The 27,278-nt window shown below is 41.2% G+C and overlaps 1 protein-coding gene across 1 annotated transcript in view; it reads right to left on the bottom strand.

The window, feature by feature from the left end:
* ADAMTSL1 (ADAMTS like 1) overlaps positions 1–27,278 on the bottom strand; it is a 409,980-nt gene that overhangs the window by 78,558 nt on the left and 304,144 nt on the right. The window contains 4 exon segments of the mRNA XM_078152482.1: positions 12,725–13,856; positions 15,011–15,164; positions 20,682–20,847; positions 20,849–20,859. Of these exon segments, the coding sequence (XP_078008608.1) occupies positions 12,725–13,856; positions 15,011–15,164; positions 20,682–20,847; positions 20,849–20,859 (1,463 nt within the window).

A 27,278-nucleotide genomic window follows, 5' to 3' on the forward strand; every position in this document is an offset into this window, starting at 1 on the left:
AAAGTCTGGAAACAAAGTTTTCTGTCTATGTTTGGTCATTTTTGTTCCATTAATACAGTTCCTACGAGGCAGGATTTTAATTTATTGGTAGCTCGCTCTCAGTTGATATTTTGGTTACAATCCTGATATATTTCTACTTCAGATGCACAGGTACAGAAAGACTCTGCCGCTTTCCAAGCAAAACCAGAAAGATTTTCTGGGGTTTTGTGATGGAATTTATGAAATCAGAGTAGAAGGGAGACGGAAGAAGGGGCAAAGGAGTTGGGAGCAAGACACTGAGAAGTAAAGTCTGCCAATGTGCAACGCAGGCAATAACTTACCCGATGGTCCATTATGCTTGCTTCAGTTTAATACAAGGGGCTAAAATTTGTGTTATATGTGCTATCTCTTTGGAAATATATTCATGCAGAAAATGGAGTACAGTAGTATTGACATTGCCCATGTCTGACACCACAGACGCCCAGATTTTCTGTCACATGCTGATTGTGCTAGATGCTGGGGAGGAGGCAGATACCAGCTCTAGAAAAGGCATGACTACAATTCTCTGTGACAACTGGAGTCCTCAAAGATCCAGGCATTAAGAAGGGAAAAGATTCCAGATCATTTTATTAGTCCATACAAATGTCATTCTTCTCCAAGTAAGACATGTGGAGGTAGGTAAGACAAGACCAAAAAAAGTTTCTGGGGACATGTGCAAGTCAAGTCTTGTGATTAGAGGCAACTGGTGGCCCACTGCATAACAGTATACCATGCTGTCTCTAGAAAGAGGCAGCTAGGTGGCACAGTGGTTAGAGCACTGGGCCTGAAGGCAGGAAGATTTGAATTCAAATCCAGCCTCAGATACTAGCTCTGTGATCCTGGGCAAATCACGTCACTTCTGTTTGCCTCAGTTTCCTTAACTGTAAAATGGGGATAACAATAGTACCTACTTCTTAGGGCTGTTCTGAGAATCAAACAAGATAATATTTATAAAGTTCTTAGAACAGTGCCTGGCACATAGTAGGTATTTAACATTCCCTTCCTTCCTAAATATAATATTTAATACAAATGAGTATGTAATAAGTAAATGAAAGTGCTAGGAAATAGAGGTAGAGATCCCATGTCTGATCTGCTTCTCAGATTTCTCAGGGGTTAAGTATTTCTAAAATGGCAATATATCTCATACGTAATATATACCACTTTTTTTTATTGGAAAGAGGGTGGGATAATAACTCACCTTTCCATGATGTCTTAATTCACTTTCCTTACAACTCTGTCCATTAGGTAGTGTTAGTCTTACTATCCCCATTTTGCAGATAAGGACACTGAGGGACACAAAGGCTGTAAGTGGTAAAGCTAGCATTTGGATTTCACTCCTGAGTCCAGAGTCCTTCAAACTCTATCCAGCTGCCCCTCTAGCAATTCCTTTTCCCCTTCCTGTTCAGAACAGGAGTGGTAAGGTTGCCCCGCCTGCTCCACTGCAGGCAACAGTTTGAAATATCCCTCTGAATGACCACCATCTTAGCTTGTCACAGCTTCCTACTTGCCAACCAGAGAGCTGATGCCAGCTATTCTCTGGGAGAATGAAGAAAGTAAAATACCATTATTCACAGACACCAAATAATCTAATAACAAATGAAACTCTCAAGGAAAGTTAAGGTTACTGCTGAGCCTAGGTTCTGGAAAGCTACACAGAGGGTGTGTCTGTGGTCACTGGAGGACTGGCTACCTGGGGAAGAAGTTGTTTCTTTCAGTTTTCACAACTTATGAAGATTGCGCACTGAGGGGCAAAGGCCTCCGTGTGGCTCTCTCTTTTTGGCTGATGACCTCATTTACTCCAGTCTGATCTTCTACTCCCTGTACCATTTAGCTCTTATCTTATATTCTTTATATATTCCCACTGTTTCTGTTCCGGTTGGTGTAGAATGGGGATGGAGGAGGGAGGGAGACAACATGCAGACAAGTAGGTAGATAGACACAAGGAGGTCATTTCATTATGACTTCCCCAATAAAGAATCATCTAAATTCCACTCTTTTTTTTTTTTTAACATAACTTCCATGAAGGAAAACTCATGAACCCTGAGGCAGCTCATTCCACATTTGGACAACTCTAGTTACTGCCAAATTATTTTTTATGTTCAGCCAAACAGACAATGTTTATCTAAATGTTCATCTATGTTCATCTAAATGTTCATCTAAAAATGTTTATTACATTTACTATGCATCCATAAGCATTTGTTAAGCACATACTGTATCTTGGGCCTTGTGCTAAGTCCTGAGGATATGAAGACAAAAACAAAAACTGTCTCCCAGTATTTCATCAGGTGAGATAACATATACATATATAAGAATATCAAGAATAAATACAAAATGAATACAAGGTAGTTTAAGGAGGAAGGCCAATAACAGTTGAGAGTATCAGGAAAAGCTTGAGGCAGATGGTGGAACTTGAGCTGAGTTTGGAAGGAAGTGAGGAAGAAGGGAGAGGGCATTCTAGGCACTGGGCACAGCCAGTGCAAAGACAGAGGTGGTGGAGTGAGCATCTTGTGCAAGGAACAGCAAGACGACCAGTTTGTTTGTATCTTGGAGTGCAGGAAGTGGAGTAATTCAATGTGAAGTTTGAAAGGAAGGCTGGGCCCAGGTTTTGAAGGATTTTAAAAGCCAAACAGAGAATTTAGTATTTTGTTCCAGCAGCAATAGGGATCAACAGGAATTTATTGAGTAGGAGAGTGACATAGTCAGACCTGTGCTTAAGGAAAATCAGTCTGGTAATGTTGGGGTGCTTGGGTGCTTATGTCTGGGTGCTTGTACTTGGGCCCCAATTTCTCCCTAGCCTCAGAAACACTGTCCCTTGATAATCATTTAAGATCAATTGAGCCCCAGTAAGGGCCAAAAACCTAAATTAATCTTTTTCTCTCTGAGTGAACTAAAAACACCCCTTCCTGTGTCAGCAAATTCCAGGACCAGATAGAGCTGATCAGTATTCTTCCTGTTTGTTATCACTGGGCCCAAGATGTCTGGGACCATATACTCTCTTGAATAATGGGACTTTTCTTATCTTGAGTTTCAATTGAGAACTGACCACTCCTTAACCACTCCCTAATCCCACCCTGAATCCCCTAGTTAGCATATTTGGCACATGTTTTATTGTATTTTATCCTATATAAACTTTACCTGTACCTCTCTAAGGTTGCAGGATCCTTTAAGAATCCTTGCCCGTTGAAAAGCGTAACAATAAATCTTTGCCACCTTGATTTAAAGAATGCTTGAGTCTGTGAATTCATTCCAGATGACCTGTCCTGTACTTGGGTCTTTGAGGGGTCACAACCTCTCAACCTCTCAGCCCGCAACAGTAGTACAATGGTTAGAGCACTGGGCCTGGAGTCAGGAAGACCTGATCATTTAACTTACAGTTGACACCTGTAAATGTTGCCTTTCCTGTTAATCTCCTTGACGGCAAGGACTGTTATGCTTTTCTATTTTTATCCCCAGAATTTCACACTGGCTTACACCAAGTAAATGCTTAAAAATGCTTCTCTTTCTCTCTCTCTCTCTGTCTCTCTCCCTTTTTGAAGCAATCAGGGTTAAGTGACTTGCCCAGGAACACATAGCTAGTAAGTATCTGGGGTAAAATTTGAACTCAGTTCCCCCTGACTCCAGGGCTGGTGCTCTATCCACTGCGCCACCTTGTTGCCCCAATAAATGCTGGAGTTTATATGGCATTATCCTTTTCTAAGGAAAAAAATTGCTTTTGCTTCAGCAATCTACAAGGATCTTAATGCCACAGGAAATGGTCTTTTCTTAAACTGACTCTGTCTCACCCATTGATGCTTAGTAGGGATGCGTAGAATTTAGCTTTCTTTGACTGGCCTTTGGCTTGTGGCTAGGCTTGTAGCTGCTTACTGAAATGCTCAGTCACTAACCAGAATGTTATGTTTTCAGTCTTGGTGCTAGAGGAGGGAAAAGTGCTTTGAGACGCCCTCCTCCAGGAGTAAGAATGTTTTTTCTGAAACCAAAAAATGCAGTAGCTCAAAGGCATGCAGGCTGGGGGTTTGTGTGGAGGTTTCTTAGAGCAGATGTTGAGGCTTCTGAAGAGTTTCACATCTTGGGAAACTTGTCTTTAGTTTAACCTTTGCTATTTTTAATGCAATTGCCAGACTAAAAGTTACTTAACACCTGATGCTTCAGCACTGTTCCAGGTCTAAGAAAAGAACGACATTTTGGGAATGGAAGAAGGCCATCCACCCCTGTGTTATTCACTCCCTTTAATTTGTCTTAATCCTGTCTTCAGGCTTCCCCCCCCCCTTCTTGTCTCCCTTTGCTCCAAAAAATACATCTAGTTAGATCTTGAATTCATTACTACACGTGGCTCCATCAATGTCACTGGTAAATCAATCCACATTACTGCCCTTTACCTAAAATAGTTTGGCCTGGCTTTTCTATTTACCTTTCAGAGTTCACCTCTCTTATTCGTCCCACTTGCCAGTATTAAAAGGGTTGACCCCTTTATCAAAACCTTCTGTCACATTGCCATATAAGGCCCTCTTTGATAGTAAGACATAATGAATAGCTTTAAAAATCCTTCTTCAGGATCCTGATGGGTTGACCATGGAATAGTGACTTACACTGTGTTGTGTATGAAGCCTTAGCTCTGCTGTTCTTGGTGTAGCTACTCTTTGATGCTCCCTCAAACCTTGAAACAACCTATTAATTTCAGGGATCTCTTCTTTAACCCCAAACCCTTTTCATGCTATCAAGTTCACTTACTGCATTGTCACAGGATTTAGAGCTGGAGGGGACCTTAGCGATCACGCGGTCCAATTTTACAGATGAGCAGACTAAGGTTTGCCGAAGGGAAATGAGTTGTCACATGGAAGAATTTGAATCCAGGATTTCTGACTCCCAAGCCTGTGCTTTTTCCAGTCATGAGAATAATTCCTTTGTCCCTCTCTATCTTAAGGAAACTCCTTTTCAGGTATGGGTTGGATTAACTGACCTCTCAGGTTTTTTCCAAAATTGGGATTCCATGATTCTATAATCTTATATTTTCAACTGTGAAATAAATTGGTCTCCTTTACATGTGTTCCTATAGCTCAAAACAAGCCACATGATTTTGAAGCTGGTGTTCATTTTATCGTGAAACTTGGAAATCTTTTTGCATTTGCTTATGACTTTCACATGCAACATCACGGGCTAGGGTAGTTAAAAACCTGACGCTCTAGGCATTTCCCATTGGACACTCCCTTCCATCCCAAGAAGTTTCCATGTATGGCCGCTTTGTAGCTTGATCTGAAGCCTGTTTTCCATTCATATTCTTAATTCACCTCCTATTGTATACTGCTTTGCCATCAGTGAGGAAGCTTACCCAAAACTTTTTTTAAAATAAGTATCAGTATCTTGAATCTATAGATTTATTCATAGATACTGGGGGGAAAAAATCTCCTCAAAGATTACAAGCAATGAAGTATCATGTATTTCTGCCTGGATTTAGGTTGATGATTCTTAATAAAACTTATTTTCTAGGTACTTTTCCATCATGTCTTTTAAGAAATTACCTGAGACAAACCTGAGAAGACTTGTGTGAACTGATGCACAATTCAGTGAGTAGAACACAAAGAATATGTCATACAACAATAACAACTATAAAGGAAAATACCTGCAAAGGCATAAGAACTCTGATAATGTAATGAGCAACCAAAATTCCAAAGGACTAGTGAGGAAACATGCTGCCTACCTCTTGAAAGTGAGGTGAGGAACTCGAGGTTCAAAATGAACATATATTTTTTAGACATGGAAAATGTGGAGGTTTATTTTGCTTGGTTATGTATATATGATACAAATTCTTTGTTTTCTCTTTTGATGGAGGGGTGATGGGAATTGAACAAGGAGGTACAAGTAGTAGGGTTATATAAATGGAAAAAAAGAGAAAAAGGACAAAGGCCATTGAAATATTTCAAAAATGCATAGAAGAGCATAGAATTATGGTCAGCAGGAAACAGACAAGTAGCATCACTTTGAAAATTACATGTTGAACTCATATACTTGGAGGAAGAAATAAGTTGTAAGTAGTGCAGATTTGTGCTGCATGTGGAATCTTTTTTTCTGTTTCACTTTGTATATGAAAGGCTCATTTTATTTGATGTTTAAGTCTAGAACAAAAAAATTAAGGTCATCTAGGATTCTTTCATTTGTCCCTCAACTTGTGATTTCATCGCTCTATCTCCTGAATGGGGGACACAGTCACTTTGATCAGAGGTCTAACAAGAAGTCTGACCAGGGCTTTGCTCTAGGGTGCCAAAACAAAGGAAGAATTGAAAGAACATTCTTCAATTTGATTTAGTACACATTTATTAAGTGCCTACTATGTGCCGGGCAGGGAACTAAGCTCCGGATATATAAATAAGAAAAAGAGGCAGTCCTTGACCTCAAGGAGGTCTCATCTAATGGGAGAAGATGGGGGAAGCACACAAAAGGAAGACGAAGAAGTGAGGAAGCAGGGGGGACCTGGTGCAGGAGCATGGCATTTCATAGATTTGAAGCCTAGCAGAGCTGTTGATGGAAAATGCAGTCATCAGGAAGCTTGTGAGCTCTCCATAAAGGAAGGCTTTGGGAGGAGTTTTTAGTACATTCATTCTTTCAGGAGGTGGAAATACATTGTGCTTGGTACCTAGGTAGCAAAGCTCCAGAAGCTCCCACTCTAAACTCCCTTGTATATATGACTATACCCCAGCTAGCTCTTCCTGGGTCTATGAACCCCTCTTCCTTACATTTTATGCTGAGTGTGACTTGCTCAAGGTCACATAGCTATTATATGGTAAAGCGGGTGCCAAACCAAAAAATGTTTATGTAAATCTGTTCCATATTGCTAACTTTAGTTGATGCAACATGTTAATGACCTTGGTTTTTTATGTATATCATAAAGAAGATATACCAAAAAATTTAATAAAAACATTTTATGCCACTTGTCCTAAGTCCTAAAGGTCATATATACTAGTTATGTAAGGTATTGCTCTAACTAATGCAGATCAGTAATTCTTCTATCCTAATGAGGTATTGAGGGCTTAAGTGACTTCCTGTGGTTACAGAAGCTAATATGTGTTGAAAGTAAACTGTGAACCTGGGTCCCTTCGACCTCAAGACGGATATCTACTCTCTCTTATAAAACATGTAAAACTAGATACTTAGCCGTTTCCTAATGGTAGTAGTTCTGAAAGTGATTCAAATGTAGTATCGTCAAAGACATAATGATTTATGTTATTCATTGTCTTGATGCTTGACATAGGAGGCATCAGTTTAGGAAGGTGCCAAATGGTATAGTGGAAAAATGCCCGAGTGGGAGTCTGAATAAATGGGTGTGAATCAAAACTTTAACACTCACTACCTGTACAGCCTCGGGCAGAGGTTAAGTAACTTCTCTGGTCTCTAGTTTCCTCATCAGTAAAATGAACAGGTTGGTCTAGATAATCAATAAGGCCCCTTTCTGGCTTTAAATCTTTATTCAATAGCTGGGGCTTTGGATCATATGCTATCAAATCCAAATGGAAGCTTTTATGTGTTCACCTGGATTCTGGCTAAAGGGGAGAGCACCATAAAGAAGAGAGACCTGATAGTGTGCACATATAACATCTAGCCCAATTCATTATAAATAGTAGGCACTTAATAGATGCTTGTCATATGTCATGGAGATTCTTTCTCTAAACACAAACACACACACTATGATGATATTGGAGAAAGCATTCACTAAAACAGGTATGTCTAAATAAAAATGAAAAACCTCATGAAATAGAAGCCTAATTGTTTGTCTGAAGTACTGAATACTAATTTATGCTTAATCCAGAACTGCCTGATCCCACTGTTTTGTCCCCCCCCCCCAACTTTTTTCAACAGGGAATCCTCCAAAAGAAAACTAATAAAGGCATTTCTTCAAAGGTCACTCTTTCATGGGAAAGGTGGGAGACAACTAAGAATAATGTTTTTCAAATTTAGTTCCATGGAGCCTTAGGATTCCTTGAAAGTGTGGCAATGGCTGACAGACTTAGTTTGACTCTGCCTAGGTAGCTTAGAGACCCATCTCAGCCCCACACCTGGGACAAGTATTCCAAAAACAAGAAAAGCAAGGGATATGGGAGTATGGCCTCAAAACAAACTGAACAAAATAAAATTCCCTCCTCTTTATGGCAATGTTGGATAGGTATCCTTCCATTGGGGCATTTTGGGGGAGAGTTGGGTCTGGGGTTGGAGGGTGGATACAGCTTTATGGTATGATGCTGGCAAAGGGGATACATTGGTTTTATTGTGTTCTGTCTCCCATTAAGCTTTTCATAGAGCTCTGCTGAGTTCTCCTTGGCCGTATCACATACTACCTGGTTTGGGTAATTGTCGTATTTCTCACTCAATTCTAAGTTCCTTGAAAATAGGAATTGTGTCCTTTTTGCTCTTTCTAACCCCAACTCTCAGCCCACTATCTTATAGAGAAGAAGTGCTTAAACTTCTGTTGAACTGAACTGACTTATTCTCTAATAAAATGACTGGAAATAGGAAGTGGAATTCTAGCCATTATCAAAAAATCACATTTTGGGGGGGCATTTTCTGGACAAGTCCCCATAGATAAAACTTTCCGTGGATATAAGTGGCACCTGAGAGTTATATTGACTTTTCAAGCCAATCAGCCGTAAGGACACTCTTACAATAACTCTGTAAGAACACACCATCTAGTCCATACTGCTGGGAACAGGGGGTCAACACCAGGGATGGACTTTATGGAGCAGCAACATGGAGAACAACTGTACATTACAAACCCTGTGAAATCCAAAGCAATGCAGCTGGGGAAAGCAAGTACAATTCAACTGAGTTTCAATTCAATACTAATTAAGCCCAATTCTAAGCTCCTTACCCTACAGGGCTACTGGGAGTCAAGAAAGTACTTTGTAATAATAGTTGTTATTATTATTACTCAGATAGTTGTGCTTCCCATGGGGTATAATGCCCTTGTGAACCCTGATAACTATGCCAAGAATAGAATGAGATTTCAAGTAGGGCTGTTTTCTTCTTGGGCTGAACCAGATGACCAGACTAAGTTGTTATAACTTCCCCTCTATAACTTATTCAGAAGCTCTGGCAGCTGACTTTTGGTGTGTTAACTGCTACTCTATCTGCTGCCTTCAACTACAGCAGCACACATTTGAATAGTCTGTCCTTTTCCAAAACCTAAGCCCAAGTATGTGCAAAATGCAGCCAATGCTCAATTTCCAGTGCTAATGGCGGTGTTTGGAGGGGAGGGAGGCAGGCATGCAGAGCATGGAAAAATGAAATTCACAATCCAGAAATACCATGCTAGTGAGCAGAACTTCCTCTCCCACCAAATCTATCATCAGGACTATTAACAAGTACATAATTCTTACTTCAGTTTCACTTTTTCTCCTATTTTCCTGCTTATTCTCCTATTGAGGTCAAAAAGGCCAATAAATGAAAAGAGACGATGGAAATAGTAAATCCAGATAATCTGCAAGCTGAATCATTAGTCTTTGAATAACGTTCAATTCCCATTCCCATACCCTACAGCTCTTTCAGCCAGACTGAACTCTTCTCCGTCCCTTGTTCTTGTCTTGCCTTTTTCCGTCCTGGTTCCTTGGTCACAAAGGACTCCTCATTCTCTCCATTAATTCAGGTTCTCTCTACAAGGCTGAACTCAGGTGCTTCCTCTCTCATAGAACCTTCTCTCATCTCCTGTCCCTCATCCAAGTCTTATTTATCTTTGGATTGGCTCATTAGCGGACATTGGTTTAATTGGCATCAAGTGAGGGCAATAATAAGCTAGCCTATCCCACCATAACTAGAATACAAGACTATAGCACTTTAACTTTTACATAGCACCTTTCATACATCATCTCATTTGGGCCTCATGATAATCCTGTGAGAGAGGTAAGACAAGTAGTATTATGCCTATTTTATAGGTAAGGAAACTAAACCGCAAGAAGGTAAGTTAATTTCTTCAGGTGACACAGGAAATGTGGGATTTGAACCACCTGACTACAAGTCCAGCACTATTTCTCCTACACTAAGCCAATAGCCAAAATAGAAATGTTGGGACCTCTGAGAATTGTACAGATTTTTCTCCAGTGGGAAATTATAGAAATTGGAAGGTCATTACGTCTGCTGACATGAGTGGCTCAGAAAGCTCAAAAGCATAAAACTTCCACTGGCTTAACAGCCAAGGTCCCCCATCATTTTGTCATCTCCCTAAATAGGATCTCACTTGTGATTAGGCCTTGAGTTATTTTTACTTTATTTTTTATAAGCCCCACAGACAAAGCTGGTGCTGAAGCCCAGAGACCCCAAGAGAAAGACGGGTTTGGACACTAAACAAAAACAGACCAATTGAAACAGCCCTAGGCATTTCAGCACTTCCTTAGTGAAAGCGGTTTGAAAAGAAATAAGCATTTCGGAGCCACTATCAGGCACTAATGATGACAAGCCATGAAATCCAGCACTGCATAGGGTCCCCCCTACTCTCTGATGTAGTGGTACCAATGGCAGCTCTGGACTTTTCATATGTTTAGTGCCGCTCACACTTTTTTTTTCTCCAACTCAGGCTTGAAAAACAAGCCAGAAAGCTGATCTTCAGCCACATTTCTTACTGTCCAGGCAAAAGAAATGGAATACTTTTTGTTCCATGAATCAACAAGTCAGGAAAAACTTACTTTCCACCCTTCTCCCACTATCTGGAGTAGAAAGAGTTGGTTAAAGCTGGATTCTGGCAAAATTGAGAGGTCCAACCATAGTTAGGCACTGTCTGTTTTAAGTGTCACTATCACCACCAACTGCACATATGGCTTACATGCTCCACTATCTAAGCCTCAGCCTTGGCTTTCATTTGTATGGCACTCTCATGCTTCACTTCAGGTGCCTAGAGCTCATTGCTACCAAGCCTCTGATTCACTCATCCCCACTCCGTTTAAAATTCCCTATGATATACTTCTAGGACCAGACTATCTGTGCCCTCCCAAATAACAATGAGCTAATCAATTAATCAACAAGCTTAAGTGATATTATGTGCCAGGGTTATCAGTGCTAATATTTAAAAGTCAAGACAAAAGATTCCCAGAGCTCTCTCTCTCCCAAATAACATTTCCCAGTTGTTTTTCAGTTATGTCCAACTCCCTGTGACTCTATTTGGGGTTTTCTTGGCAAAGATACTGGAGTGGTTTGCCATTTTCTTCTGCAGCTCATTTTACAGATGAGGAAACTGAGGCAAAGAGAGTAAAGTGATTTGTCCAGGGTTACCTCGTTGGTAAATGTCTGAGGCCAGATTTGAACTCACCAAGGTGAGCCTTCCTGACATAAATGGATTTAAACCTTGGCCTTCTGGAAAGAATATAGCTACCTTAGTTCATAGAATCATAGGATCACAGATTTAGAGCTGGAAGGAGAGATGCCAGCTAGTCTAACCCACTTATTTTATAGATTAAAAACCACAACAAGGCTCATAAAGTGAGTTATTAGTGAATCATTAGTGAGCACATAGGTTGTAAGCATAAGAAGTGGGATCTGTTTATGATCCACTTTATTAAGAAGTATTTTATCCCATTTGTCTTTATTTGTCCTTACTTTTTATCTTCAGAAGGCAGAATATCTTGTCTTAGTATGCTGAGATTTGGCAAACAAATCCAGGTTTATTCTATGCAAACATTTCCTATTTTAAAAATAAATTTTGTTTATGTCCCTTTTCAACCATAGACTTGTTAGAGAGACAAACTACCGGATTTGTACTCTTTGATCATGTTAGCTTCCCTTTATCCTGTAGTTAAAAATCTTTAAAGGTTTTTAAAGTGTGAGTGACTTAGCCAAAATGGTGCTGACGTCAGATGATGTGAATTCAAACTCTGGCTCTGCTAAGTATTATGTGCATGACACCTGGTAAGGTACTTCAGCCATTAGAGATTGAGTTTTCTTACCTAGAAAATAGGAGGTGGTGGTGGGGAGGTTGGACTAGGTGCTCAGTCCCTTAAGTCCAGGTTCTGCTACTTGCTACCTGCACTTTAAATAGGTCACTTAACTTATCTGGGTCTCAGTTTCCCCCTCATAAAATGAAAGGGTTGGATAAAATCTCTAAGAATCTTCTAGCTGTAAATTCTATGATCTTCTGACATTGGCTGAGTGACAGTGATCACCACCACTCTATTTAAATGGACATACCAAGAGAGGTACAATGACTTTTTGCAGGCCATAATAGATGGGACAAATACAGCAGGGTTTAGTCATAGGATCAGGTCAACTGCAGAGGCCAGGTGTATATGCATTCCTGGAAAGCCTCATCAGACCACACACATGGAAACACACCGCACTGAATCTTGAGCTTTTGAATGGTCCTTGTACTAAAATGCTAATGTAATAATAGCCATGATTTACATAATATTTTTCTGACAAAAAAGTTCAAAACACTTTAAAGAGAGTATTTCCTTAATCTTTGTTGCCCTGTGGGGTAAAGCAAAGGCAGGCAGCATTACCCTCATTTTGGAGAAAGGAAAACTGAGGCTTATGTAAATTAAATAAGCAGCTTCAATTCAAGCAGTCTGTCAGGGGTAGAGGAAGGACTAAAACTGGATGTTCCTACTGAGCCCAGTTCTTGATGTTCTGCCCTGGAACATAGCTCAATGCAGAAGAAAGTGTGAAAGGAGAGGCTGAGGTGGGGGGGTGGGGGGGATGGTGCTCCCCTCCCCGTACTAAAAAGCAGAACTATGCTCACCTGTCGCTGTACTGCACCTCTTCCCCATTCCTGGCCCAGGTGATGGTAGGCTTCGGGTTCCCCACAGCTTCACAGTGCAGGAGGACACTCAGTGTCCCACTGGCAAGGGCTACAGTCTGCCCAAGGTGTGTGACCACCTCCGAGGCTGAGAGCTGCTGGGCAGCTGAGATCTTCCTCAGTATCACTGGCTTCCTGTGCGGTTGGCCACTTCTTACCTCTCCTGAGGAGCCTGCAGAGGAGACTCGGAGGGAGCTGCTGAATCCAGACACGTGTTTGTGGGGAGGGATGGCCACAGGGTGGACTCTTCCCTCTGTGGACTTCAGGAGCGAGTCCTGGTGCTCCAGGTGAGTCCTGAAGATTTCCCTCGCCAGCTGGGCCACCAAGTGTTTGCTGTACAAGTCTTGAAGCTCCTCAGGCTGGTGAGAGATGTTCCTTAGGAGGTCATCGAGCCGCTGCTGTTCGGTTACCATGGTGAAGGGCAGGTGGAGAAGGGCTTGCTCTGGGTTCTGGTCCTCCTCTGAGGAGATGTTCCTCTCTGTAGAGTCTGGGGCCTCCCAGGAGGTGAACAGCTCTCCAGGCCAAGACCGTTGTTCCAGCAGCCTGGAGACAATCTCGTCATAGCGGCTTCCTGGGTCAACTGTGGGGGCCCGCTTTTCAGCCTTACTACCATTGAAAAAAATTCCATTTTGGTGCTTCTCCTGGGTGCGCAGGGCCTCATTTGGCCTGTTCTTCCTCATGGTGGGAGGCTCCTCCTCAGCCCTCAGTCCCAAGGGTCTGGCCAGAAGCTTACGGTTGCCTCCAATGAGCTTGATCACAAAGTGCTCCTGAGCCGGTCCTGCAGAGCAGGTATAAGTGCCTGTGTCTGAGGGCTTAAGACGATGTATCTTCAGGTAGCCAAAAGGGGCCACTGTGATGTGGGCAGAGCTGGTGAGGTGCCGGCCATCCTTCTCCCAGGTGATGAGAGGCTTTCGGAACCTCCGTGTAGGGCACCTGAGGACCACAGAAGTCTTGGGAAGCAGGTAGGCAAAGCCTCCCACCACAAAGTGTAACTTCCTTTGTTTCTGGGTCTGAATATAGATCTTCCTGATGGCAGTAATGTGAGGACTGTGCTTTGGAGATGGGCGACTGGGCCCTAAAATGGAACCAACAGTATCTGTAAATAAAGCGGTACCATAAAAATCGAGTTTGAAGAGACTGAGAGAGAAAGGGAGGAGAAGAGAGGACAGGAAGGAGGAGTAAGAGGAGAGAAAAGATAAGGAGAAGGACAAAGAGGAAGGGGAGGCACAGAATGGGAAAGACAAAGGGAAGGGAGGTGGGAGGTCACAATGTAGTTAGGGAGATGATACATATACACATGAAAAAGTAAATAATGGTATGAGAGGGGGAAAAAGGATACAGTCCAAGTATATGAGAATGTGACAAAATAGCATTTGATTAATTGTCAAATGAATGGGTTTCAGAGGTGTGGGAGGAAGGAGCAGGAGGAAGAGGAGGAGGAGGAAAGACAGGAGAGACGAGGGTTAGAAAAGTGAGGACTCTGGCAGTTTACTTTGGCCTGGGCAGCCGTTTCACGCATTACGTTTTATGGGCGCCACCAGCTACCAGCTGTTGAACATCAAGCCGCCACAATAAAAAAGTAAGAACTAACAAGGTGCAATTGAGCAGGATGCCTGTCACCCTGCTGTGTGGTTCCATGTCATTAGAAGCCAAAGCACAGGGATTGGGACTGAGGAGGGGGAAGCTCAGGGGAAATTCAGTTCCCCTTGTTAAAGGCATTTGAATAAAGAATTTGGTTTAATAAACAGAGGGAGAGGACAAAAGGGAAGGAGAGTTCCCCTTGTTAAAAATTTACCATGTGGGCCCTGCAAAGCACCAGGTCCCTAATGCGGATGGTGGCGAGAGCCCCAAAGTGTTACAACCTCAGGGATTAATATTAAACAGAGCAAATCTGTTTGGAGGTGATTTAAAACCCCAGGGTGGATAATATTAGACTTCATTAGTTACATGCTACCTCCAGCTTCCAGGTCTCTGTATACCAGACAAGTGAACTTTTCCCCCATTGCAAACCATTCTTCTCAGGCAGAAGAGAGCCTCTTCTGCCCATGGGAAATCAAGACTCCTCTCCTTCCAACCTGACTGTCAGGTGGCCAGCAAAAGCCTCAGCAGAGCTCTGGGGCATCAACAATAGCCTGAAGCCTTCCCTGAGAAGAGGGAAGTAGCCTTCTAGGGAGGTGAGGCTTCCTGAGTTGCATTCTTCCCATGTCTGAAGCTTCTTGTCATACTTACTCGCACAGGCTGCTAGCATGCAGGGCTGGATGGAGGAAGAGAAAGGCAATGGTGGGCACAGGGAAGAATTGACAATGACCCACTCTCCGGATTTCAGGATCTTTCTGCAAATGGCACTCCGAGTCTGGGTGCCCTCTCCGCAGCTCGTGGAACACTAGCAATGAAAGACAGACCAAGCAGTCCATGTTAAAGGGGGAACGTCAATCTGAGAGATCTTGGCAACTGCAATAATAGAGTAGGTTGGAGAAAGTTGTTTTTATCCATATAGTAGAAGTCAACTCAGCTTGGGGCACTGATTGAAGTTTTCAAAGGTGAAGCAACGCAGTACACAAATTTCAAATATAGCAAAAAAAAAAAAAAGAAGCAGCAGCTATGTTCTAGTATTAACCAACAATTCATATACAGGAACTATGGCAAGGGATGGAGTCCCTCTAATGATGACTGGTGAAGTATATTTGTTAAGAATTCTTAACTAAAAATGAAGGGGAAAGAGAATATTGCTTCCATACATCTGCCCAACCAGATCATACGACATAGCAAGAATAATGTCCATGGAGAGAGCCAGTAATTCACAGAAGAAATATCTAAGATGAGGAATGTAATGATATTCTTGGGCCTCAGGTGTTTTTATGCAAATGTATACAATCTGAACAATCAAGGAAACAAGATAATTCAGAGAAAAAACTGATCTTACATCTCTGAGACTTGGCTTAGGGACTAGTCAAATGATCGGACCTAAAGAGTAGTAATTCATGAATTGCTGTGGACCTGGAGTTAAAAGCTTGCCCCAACAATCTGTAAAACATTTTTATCGATGGAATAGATGAAGCCGTAATTGCCATGCTTGTCAAAGTATTGGTTGACCCAAAGCTGGGAAGGACAGTCAACATATCAAATAAAAGAGATGGGAGTCAGAAAGATCTGGACAAGGTAGAACAATGGCTCAGATCTTAAAGACTAAATGAAAATAAAAAGTAGAAAACACTGTTCCTGTACCTTGAATACACACACACACACACACACACACACACACACAGAGATGATAGTAAATTAAACAAGAATGAAGCAATCCTAGTTTTATAAACCTGAGGTGCTGCAATGTTATGCCAGTCAGAGATGCCTTAAATTGTAGCCAGTCTTAATTTCTGGAGCTCTAATGGGAGGCTGAGTAAGCACCATTTTGCCTAATGAATTTCCTTGCCACTTATCCTGCTCTGTCTCTGCACTTCGCTGCTAGTATTCTATTCTTGCCTATATCCTGATCTGGTTCTGCCTTAGATTCTTCAAGAATTCCTGCTTTGAATTCCTGTGTAATGTGGAATTGTTCTCCCCACCCCCCCCAACCCTACCAATTCTCACCTACTTTGCTCTTTCAATTTTTCATTGTCACCTGTTACTCATTTAGCTATTCTTTCTGTATACTTTCACTGGGCTGCCACAGATGACTTCTACCTGTCCCACCTCTCAGACCTGCCCTCCTTTCAGAAGGTTGATGTGGCTGTAATTAACTTCCTGGATGCACTAGCTGCTCCACAATGATCCCATCTATCATCTGCTCCCTAGTAATTTCTTGCAGCACAACGTCAACTGTACACTGGGTGAAACACTGGTGTGCTACACATAATTACTTAGAGCTCACTTTGAGTTCAGAGGAAGTAGGGAGGGTTTCTCTGCTGCTTGGAATGAAGTGGGAATGCAGACCATAGGGGAAATGGAGCTTGAGTTGGGCAGTATTAGGTGAAGAAAAGGTGAAAAAATTTCAGGTGAGATGAAAAAAGGAAAGCAAGGAGAATGGAATACACATAAACTATAATCCCATGAGAAAATAAAGACATGGAAATGTGAAAGTACAAGGACGATAGGAGTGTAGGGTGAGAACAATGGGTTGACAATTTTCATTTGAGCAAAAGGATTGTGAGTCAGATAAAGCTAGAAATGTAGGTTGGGGTCATATTGTGGAGGCCAAATTAAGGAATTTGTACTTGATTTTGGGGAGTCATTTGGAAATTATTAAAGGCTTTTTTATGGCATAGTATGGCATGATGAAAACAGTGTTTTAGGAAGATTAATCTGGGGGCAATGCACAGGATGGATCAGAGATATGGAAGTCAGTTAGGAGGCTGTGATATAACAATGGCAGCTAAGGTGTTGCATTCTTTCCTGCTGACTTGATAAATGTTCATTTTAAAACCTTCAGCATAGAATTTTTGCAACTTTTAAATATAGTGTGTCCCAAGTGTTTTAGTGAAATTTCAAGCTTTAAAAGCATAAATTGTACTAAATAATTTTAATAGCATAAAACTGCAGCCAGACTTTTGGGAAACTATTAGCAAATTGATTCTTTGTTATCTATACTGCAACTTTTATGAAATTTAATCTGGAGAAACTTCAGAGACAATAGTGGGAATCACAACTCCTACTTTAATTAGATGATGGTAGTTATTTCCAGGTCAAGAACCTTCTCCCTAGTTTTCTTTGTTTGCAGATGACTCCATCACATCCAAAGGAGGAAAAAGCTTCACGATTAAAATAAACTACAATGACCCTCTTACCCTCTAGGTTTTATTTTTAGTGTTAAAAACACACCAGATAAATTAATGGGGAAAACTTTGCTAGAGAAAGAGTTAGGAGGCCTAGATTCTCTCTCTGCAAGCCATGTTTATATCACTAGGCCTCAGTTTTCTCATCTTTAAAATGAAAGGACTAGATTCCATGATCCTTAAACTCTGTTCTAATGCAAACATTTTTCTTAAATTCATTTTTTGGGGAAAATTTCACAAAAAGATTTTAAAAGATATTTTCTTGGTAGCCTTTCCCTTAGGAATTTAATTGGTTAAAAAAAATAGGGAGCTTACTTTAAGAAAATGAGGTATGACTTTTTTCAGAGATGTGTTTAAAAAAACAGTCTTTCCCTTTGAATAGGATCTGCCAATAATTTTAGTTGAAATACCCAAGAGGGGCTCAGGCTTTGCTATTTTGTCAGATGGATTCTGTGTGATAAAACATAAGATTTAACCCAAATATCTTAGGCCAGATAGGAAAAAAAGCCTATTGGAGCATGAACATGTCCTCCTAGCACAGAATAATAGCTTTCAAGGGTGGATGTGACATTTCATCTCAGTCAGAGGCCAAGAAAGCAGCAGTTCTGATGAGATAGTGAGTCTTAAACATCTCCCTACGCTACAGGGAACGCTTTCGTGTGGCTCCAGGTTCCGTTCGGCTGAACTGATTTCCTGATATCATAACTCCATTCCCTACCCCCACCTCCACTTTCAGAAACTCCGTTAATCAAACAAGACAACTAAGAACTTCATAACATTCCTTTGGCTGAGTATTGTCTACATGTGGTCAGCAGCAACTTGGAAAGTACGACTTCTGAAATGATATCGTTCAGGGTGTTCCCAACAGGATTGGTTGAAGGTGGTGCAGGCAGCAAGAGTGGTGGACCTGCTTCGGGGCATCCAGTGTGCTTTAGCTACTCATATGCCTTATCTTTTCTTGTCTCTTCATGCAGATCAGCAGAAGCAGGAGAATAAAAATAATGTATTCTGAATGCTGCTTAACCTGATAGGAACTCAACATAGTATTCCTTTTCCTTTTCTCTGTAACATGCAGGTCGGTGATAAATTTTAATGCCAAATACCAGCAATTTCTTCTCAATTCCCTAATGCCCATTTTGCTCCAGAGACACTTTGCGTCTAGTTACCTCCATGGACACCAATAGATAGTGAAAACATAGCCAGGTCTTATTGTGATTCTTCTGCTGATACGACTGACCCCAGTTGTTGTTTGTCCTTTGTTTTTGGAGAGGACCAGTAACATAATGGGGTGATGTCTTGACTCATACATAAATTAGATTTAAGTGAGGCAGAGTGCACAAAGTCTTCAGCCTCATGCTCTCTTCCAGAGTCATCAAAGTCCAGTGGCAAGACAGAAGTCAACATGACTGGCGATGGCTTGGTATGCAGTGGATGACCTTGGCATCTTTGATGCTGACCACGCTCTAAGCATTCCACAGGGCCTGCTTCAGCCTCCTTCATGGCTCAGAGAATCAATACCTGTTTTTCTAATAGGCTTTAAGATTACACCTACATCTCAAGCCAATACCAAATATATCACCACTTCTTCCTGGTATGTGGCCTTCCTCATTTTCCTATGTTTAAGAATATTATGACTCTTTGGGTATTAAAAGTCATTCCAGAAAAGGGTGTTCACCCACACACACACACATGTGTACACAGAGATTGCCTTCAGTAAGTAGCCTAGATCAAATAACGTTTTTATATATGAAAAAAAGTTGTTTTCTCCTTCCTAAGGACCTTGGGGATAAGGCTGCCCCAGAAGGCAATTTTGTAGCCAAATTATAAATCCTTGGAAATGAACAGTTATTTGGCATTGTTGGGGGAAAGCTTGGTTATTCCCCTTAGCAGTCACCTTCATACAGACTGCAATGGGCAAAGCTGACTCCCATTGGCATTGGAATAAGAAACCAATGTTCCAAGGGGTCTGGGGTCTAATAGTTAGAGAGCTGACATCTTAATTTACAGGGAAGTTTTCCACTTTGGGGATCCAAGCGGTTGACTGCAGTATAGTTCAATCAGTTGTGATTGAAAGGAGCTGTAACTGTACAAAGGGATAGGGTGGAATGCAAAAGTATTATTCCCTAAACCTGCATGAAAGGCAAGAGGTGAATTTCAGTTTTGGCTCTAGCACACTCAGAGAGGCACATTTTGGTCCCCATGACTCCCTTTCCAAATAGATCCTTCTGAGACAGTGATTCACTGGCTGAGCTCTATGGTGAACACATGGGCATAGGGTACAGGAAGAGTCTCTGTGTTTCAAGTTGTATGGTAATACTACCCCCATGAAGTAGCAAATGCTGAAAATATAAACAGACTTAAGATGGGTTCAATAAACTAATAGATGCTAAATGCAAAATGGGATTTGGTAAGGTAAATCAGGGATCATAGAATCATAGAATGCCAGAAGAGACAATGACTTTACTGAAAGGATGTTAGTGATCATCTGATCCACAGCTCTTATTTTATAGGTGAGGAAGCTAATGTCCAGAACAGTGAAAATGAGAAAGCAGGGCTGAGACTCAAATCCAGGTCTCCTAACCCCAAATCCAGCCATCTTTGGGGCTGCATCATCCCTGAGAGCAGAGCTAATCCGAGCCATTACCCACATATAGGAGATCAGGAGGGGGAAAAAAAGACACAAAACAGTTTTTGGCTGGGAAGATGCTGGGCTTCTGGAGCCAGGAAACTGACAGCAGAGGAGCAAGATCTCTTTTGGCTTCTCCTTGAAATAAATCATTTTCTTCATGTGCTATAGCTTGTGAGAGAAAGAGCCAGAGAGGCCTTGACCCCCTGAGAAGAGACCAAAAATAGCTGGAGGCAATGAGCAGAGACCCAGTGTCCAAGGGGGAGCCCCATTTCCCCAAACATGAATCTGTTTTGCTCCACAAGGGGCCAGCTACAATTACATGCTTCCAATTGTTAGGTGACGGCTGGCTGCCTAAGCTGGTTCCCCATAGCCTAGTTAAATAACAGTTACAAAGTGTGGTATAAATTGTTACAGATTCCAGCATTAGGGAAGGTGGCTTGCCCCAGCCCTCACTTCTTCCCCAGGCCTGCTTTGCCTCACCCTTTACTGCTCAAGTTCTTACCTGTGTCCACTCAGAGAGAAACCATTCGTGGGGACAGTCTTCATTCTTACAGGCTTGCTGGGAGGCGAGCCTTGGGGCCGAGCAAAAGGTCTCTGGCAACTCAAGGAAGCTGCCATCGGCCATGCGTTGCTTGCAAGAAACGTCTCTTTTCTGAAAGCCTCCTCCAGGACCGGGAACACTGGGAAGGAGAAGGTTTGAGTGTTAAGGAAGGAGCCCGTTTCAATTCTTATTGTGCCCTGGGATGAGGAAAGTCTTTCTCAGTGCTGGGGTAAGGGGGAAGGAATACTAGTTAATGCCCCAATTCTATCTACTTTCTTTGAAATTACTTTATTAGTAAAAAGTCTAAAACCTGATTTCTCTTTTAACTAGGTTGGAATTGCCGAGGTCTTTAAAACTTGCCAAGCTGCTTAGAGCTGCTGATGTGTTACAACTCACAACAACCAGTTTAGAAGGTTACTATAATAGAGTATTAATCATTGTTATGATGGAGAGTGACATTTAGCTTGGTTGTTTCCAGACAGAAAAGGACAGGGCCACTGCCACCACTGTAAAAGAGTGGGGCTGACTATGGCTAACTGGGAGTTTGGAGGATGAAGGGGACATTTTTATCACAAGGCTTTCTTTCCTTTTCCTCGTGGGTAGCTATGGTGTTGTCATACCAATATCTTCAAATGGCTAGTCTCATATTCATCCCTCACTCGTTTATGACCAGTTCTCCCTTAGGTCTTCCTATAAACTGATTATACACTCTAGCTGACCTTGTAAGTGATTAGTTTTCCAAATAACTGGATAGCTAAAGTGTGTCCTAAAATTTACCCGAATACTTGCCAACTTCTTGGGAGTTGGGGGAACCAGTTTGGAAAACTTCCCACAGTTCATTCCCCTTTAGCAATTGTCCTAATCCTATGAACTCAATACAACTGTGCTAGAACCTTTAAAGTAAGGAAGATACTAACCAGGTGCTTGCTCTCTTTCCTGAGGACAGAAGAGGATGAAATTGGTTAACAATGCAGCTCTAGAGATTTCATTTAGCTAAGAGAAGAAATTTGCCAGTTAGACACTGGGGGATGGCTTTGAAAGGATATTAGAGAGTGTTATTACCCAGAGTCTTTTTTTTTTATACAACTACCCATCTTTCTGCAATTACTTTCTGCAATTACAACAAAGAGGTAGGAACATCAGCTAGATTATGGGGGGTGGGGAACCTGCCACCTTGAGACTACATGTGGCCCTCTAGGTCCTCAAGTGCCATCCTTTGACTGAATCCAAACTTCACAGAACAAATCCCCTTAATAAAAGGATTTATTCTGTAAAACCTGGACTCAGTCAAAAGGCCACACCCAAGGACCTAGAGGGCCACCTGTGGCCTGGAGGTGGCAGGTTTGCCACCCGTAGGCTAGAATTTAAGGAGCAAACACCATGAGGGTGGAGGATATTTATTTCATGTCCCCCACCAATGAGCCACATACAGTGCTAGATATATATGGTAGCTGCTGAATTAATATCCATTGAAATTATTTTCTTTTTTTATATTGATTATGATTTTTATTTTGTCGTGGGCTGTAAAAGATGCATCATTAGTTTTACTTTGAACAGAAAAAGAAAGGGGAGGGGAAAAACTACCACATCTATCTATCATAGTAGATACCACAGGGAGTTACCATAGTGTAGGGAGAAGACATTTGTCACAACCAACACTGGGGGGTGTTTGACTTTTTCTATGGTGTACAAATATTTGTTCTGTTGTGAAAACGTGACATTTTTCATTGAGAAGGGTAATGGTTAATTTACAACAATCATCATTACCCCCTGAACCTCGAAATATGACCAAACTTCTGTTCTTTTAATCCTTTGCATTTAATTGCGTAGAATTCTCCATAAGCAGGACTGAGTCCATTCAACATTAGCAGCCTGTTTACATTGTCTGACAGCCATCTTGGATACTTCATCAGTCAAGTCTAATGTGCAGTATTTTGGGATTTTTTCTCTCCTTGAGGACTGACATTTTCTCTTTCCAAATGCCTTGGGAGGCAGAAGGACTTCAACTTAATCTGAATAAACACAAAAGATAAAGGGGCTGAGGGGGAGGAAGGGACTAAATGGGAGCAAATAAAACTCTCTGATCCAAAAGCTTAGTTAAACACTTTTGGCAAAGGATAAATGAGGTTCAAGTTTACTATTCAATTTGAGGAAGGGGTGAAAAGAATTATTTCACCCCTGGTGTGGAGATATAAAATAGCAAGGTTGGGTGTGACATGGTAGAAACACTGGATTTGGAGATAGTTAGAAGACTCAAGTTAATACATTAATCGCATGACTGGGCCAGCAACTTACCTACCTGGGCTTGTTTCCTCATCTATAAAATGAGGCTAACAATACTTTTGTTACTGTAATAACAATAATGAAAATAATAATATTTATATAGTACTTTCAGGTTTACAAATATCTCATTTGATCTTTACAAAAATTCTTAGATTTACCTTCCAGGCTATATTATTATAATTAGCCCCATTGTACAGATAAGGGAAATTCAGTAGCTTATTCAGGTTTACACAGGTAGTAAACATCCAAACTGGATTTGTACTCTGTTCTTCCTTACTCTGGGTTCAGTGTTCTAATCATTGTATCACTTCATGGGGATTTATGAGGTAAGTATTTGGTAAAACTTAGGGTGTTCCAGAAATATGAGTAATGATCAGAGAAGCAGCTAGATGGTACAGTGGATAGCATGCTGGACCTGAAGTCAAGAAGACCTGAGTTCAAATACGGCCACAGACACTTAGTAGGCGTGTGACCTTGGGCAAGTCACTCAACTTATGTCTGCCTCAGTTTTCTCAATTGTAAATTGGAGATAATAGTAGCACTTACCTCCTCAGATTTGTTGTAAGGATAAAATAAGATAATATTTGTAAACTACTTTGCAAACCTAAAGCACTGTATAAATGCTAGCTGTTATTAAAGGGCTTGATTCTCAGCCTTCCTTCTCTCCAAAACATTGTCTAGAGCAGAGGTGTCAATCACATCATCAGTGGGCCCATGCAATCTGCATCATTTCCCAGTGTACAGGGAACCAGATTAAAATGTAATTGGGAAATATTTAACAAGTTATTAAAATAATACAATAAAACACAGATAACATTACATTTAAAAACTGTCAATATGCAGCTGGCTGGATCTTTAATTACAGATCCTTATGTATTGTCTCCCAATTCTGTACTAGAAGAATTTAGTTGTTTCTACACAATGTCAAACACCCCCCCGATGCAAAAGTCAATGCATCAGTCTAGATATTTGGTTATTCTAAGATGTCAAACACGGATGACTAAAAATACGTGTAGACCAAACACACAAATTATGGACTGACACTTTCGCATATCATTCCAGTTGTTTTGTTATGGGACAGACACTGCTTTGAACAAGACAAGTTTAAAACAAATAGAAAGATAAGCAAAGCCTACAGTTCATGGATATTTCAACAGCCCAGATGCTAAAGCTATTCCTGAGCCAAGTAATGACCACTAGCGCATGACACTGGGTTTAATCATTGGCTAATGCTTTATCCTTAATTTGCTTGAAAGTGACTGCTTAATTTTTTAAATGGTAAAGACTGTTTTCAGGTAAAAAAGAACACTTACTAAATCAATTAATTAATTTGCCATCCAGATGAGAAAGAAAAACATGCATGTCAAATGTATACACACAATAGGTTTATGTACAGATAAAAAAAATTGAGGGGAAAGCACTAGCGTTTGGGTTAGACAAGGAAGGACTTCATTTAGAAGGTAGTATCTGAGCCTTGAAGGAAACTAGGAATTTGTAAGAAGTAGAGGTCAGGAGGGAGTATATTCCAGGCAGGGGTAACACCTTATGTAAAGATAGACATGGGAAATGGAGTTCCATGTATGACAAAGAGTAAGAAGGAGATGAACAGTAGCATTTGTGAAAGGGAATAATGTGTAATAGAGATGAGAAGGTAGGTTGAGACCAGGTTGTGAAGGACTTTAAATGCCCAACAGAGGAGTTTATATTTGATCCTGCATAGAATAAAAAGCCACTGGAGTTTTTGAATATGGAAATGATATAATCAGACCTGCACTTTAGCAAAATCACTATGGCAGCTGTGTGGAGGATGGGTTGGAGTGAGGAGAGGCATAGAAACCAATTAGGAATCTATTGCAATATTCCAAGTGAGAGGTGATGAGGGCCTGAATTTGGATGGTGGCATGTGAGTGGAGAGAAGGGGAAGGACACAAGACATATTGCAGAAGCAGAAACAAGGACGTAGTATAGGATGCTGTACTAGGTTCTGGTCCTGCAATTTCACTAGGAAAGTATAGACATGACTAAGCGGTTTCGTGAGCTTGTGGAGATTATGAGCTGAACCTCTGGGGAAGGAAATGGAGTTCCCCAGGAGGGCTCTGCATTGTTTTGCTCCAGGCTCTGAATCCTTTCTGTACTTTTGGTTGCCTTAATTAAAAAACTTACTCTGTATCTAATGTCTTAGCTGTTCTGCACAATTAGAGGCCAAGTGAGAATCATTTGAGACACACGAACCCTATTCTGATGTTCTCATGGGAACCCTTGGGTGGGGGCATGAGCTATGGAGATGTCTGATTAGAGAGGGGCCCTTGAGATTGTATCAGGGCCTGCCATATATACATTACCTTTCCAGGCCCATTTTCCATTGCTCCCATTCACAAACCACTACATCCTCGACAAGAGGAAGCATGCCATCCTGCATTCTACTTCTTCCAAGCATTCGTGCCAACCCCCCCCCTTTCTATTGCCTCCAGGATAAAATATAAACTTCCCTATTTAGCTTTTAAATCCCTTCATAATCCAGGCAAAACCCATCTTCCTAGGCTTGCTCTGTGTGTGTGTACACACACACACACACACACACACCACATCCCTTCCTATATTCTGTGATCCAGTCAAACTGTCCTCCTTTCTGTTCCTTACACATGACATTCCATCCTCCATCTCTGTCCCTGGCACTGTCCATCTTCCATGCCTGGAATGCCTTCCTTCCTCACTCCTACTTCATAGAATCCCTTCCAACAAAGCATAGCCCAAGCTTTACCTATTACATGACTTTCTTGCCCCCAAACCATAAATGCTGTCCTCCCTTAAGTACTTTATGTTTAGTAATATTTCTTCTCTTTGTATTTTTTCTGTATAGACTTGTATACATAGCTACATATGCAAGTCTATATGTAGCTGTTTCCCCATCAGTGCAAATGGAGGTTGTTTCATTCTTAGAAGTTGCATTCCCAGCAGCTAGCACAGTGCCTGAAACACACTGGATGCTTAATAAATGCTTATTGTTGATTGACTGATTTAGGGGGAAAAAGAATATTTACAAAGTTAAGTAAATACAAAATATACATGGAGCAAATACAAGTTAACTTATGGTATTTATGTGAATATGGGTTGAATGCTAAGAATTAGAGGGATGAGGAAAGGCCTCATATAGGAAATGGCACTTAAGCTGGGTCTTTGAAGGGAATTAGGGGTTTCAAGAGTTGGAGGTGAGGTTATAATCTTTAAGGAAGTCTAGTAGAATCGAAGGTCCTTTCCAGCCCCTGGAATTCCCAAGTGGCCAAGGAGGGCACTTTTACCATTACAAAAATAAACCCTTCTTTTCCTTTTGTTTCTCTCACTTTCTCTATTCCCTCCAAAACAAAAACCCCAAAAAACCTCTATTCAAGGATTAACATGATCTTTAACTTTTGATCTCTGCTTAAGAGATCTTTATTGTTGCTTTTTTTTTAAATGGACTTCTCATTTTCCTTCTGAAATACACTTTTGTCAACAAGATAAACACGCTAATGGATTTACTTCTAGGACAGAACATTTTAAAAAGCCTCTCACTTGTATGAAGCTTTCTTTTAGTCACTGGAATGTTAGGAATTGATCTGCCAAAAACTTCAGAGTTTTATCTAATTTGATCCAATGGAGGAAAAATAGGAAATGGAAACATAATTGGTGAGCATTTACAATTCAATCATTGCAACTTTTTCTTTCTTAAAATTATGCTTTCACATGCTTGCACACAGATATGCCAAATTCTAACCCTAGGAAGAAAAAGATTACAGGGAAAGGGCCACGTAATCCCCAGTAGGAGCCAAGAAAGAGTTGAGGCTGGGAGGTTATTTCTGTCTCTGCTCAGATGCATGCAACATTTGCATGTAGGACCTGTGGACACCAGGCTGTACATAAAACACAAATTATGTAGACAAGCACAAATGACTTTGAAACAATCTCCAGTTTATTTGATGTCATTCCTTTCGGTACTTTCTGACCATCTGTCCCTTCCCATCAGGATGGAGACTTTTTATAAAAAAATGAACAAAGAAAGTACATTAATGAGTTTTGGGGAGGTCGAAGGTAGGGGAGTCATAGTGAGTTGGCTTCCAAGGACTTTCCATAAATTAATGCTAAGTACTGAAAATAAGGGACTCCATTTGCTCTCCTTATATAGTCTGTAGCTCTCTTGCTAATTGGATGCCAAGGGAATCAAGCAACTACCGCTGTGTCCAGAGCAAGGGACAGCAGAGACACTCTTGCTTTGCTCTGGTCAGAACTGAAATGCCC

Source organism: Phascolarctos cinereus, unplaced genomic scaffold, assembly GCF_003287225.1.
Source record: "Phascolarctos cinereus isolate Bilbo 61053 unplaced genomic scaffold, phaCin_HiC Scaffold_4;HRSCAF=312, whole genome shotgun sequence".
Classification (NCBI taxonomy): Eukaryota; Metazoa; Chordata; class Mammalia; order Diprotodontia; family Phascolarctidae; genus Phascolarctos; species Phascolarctos cinereus.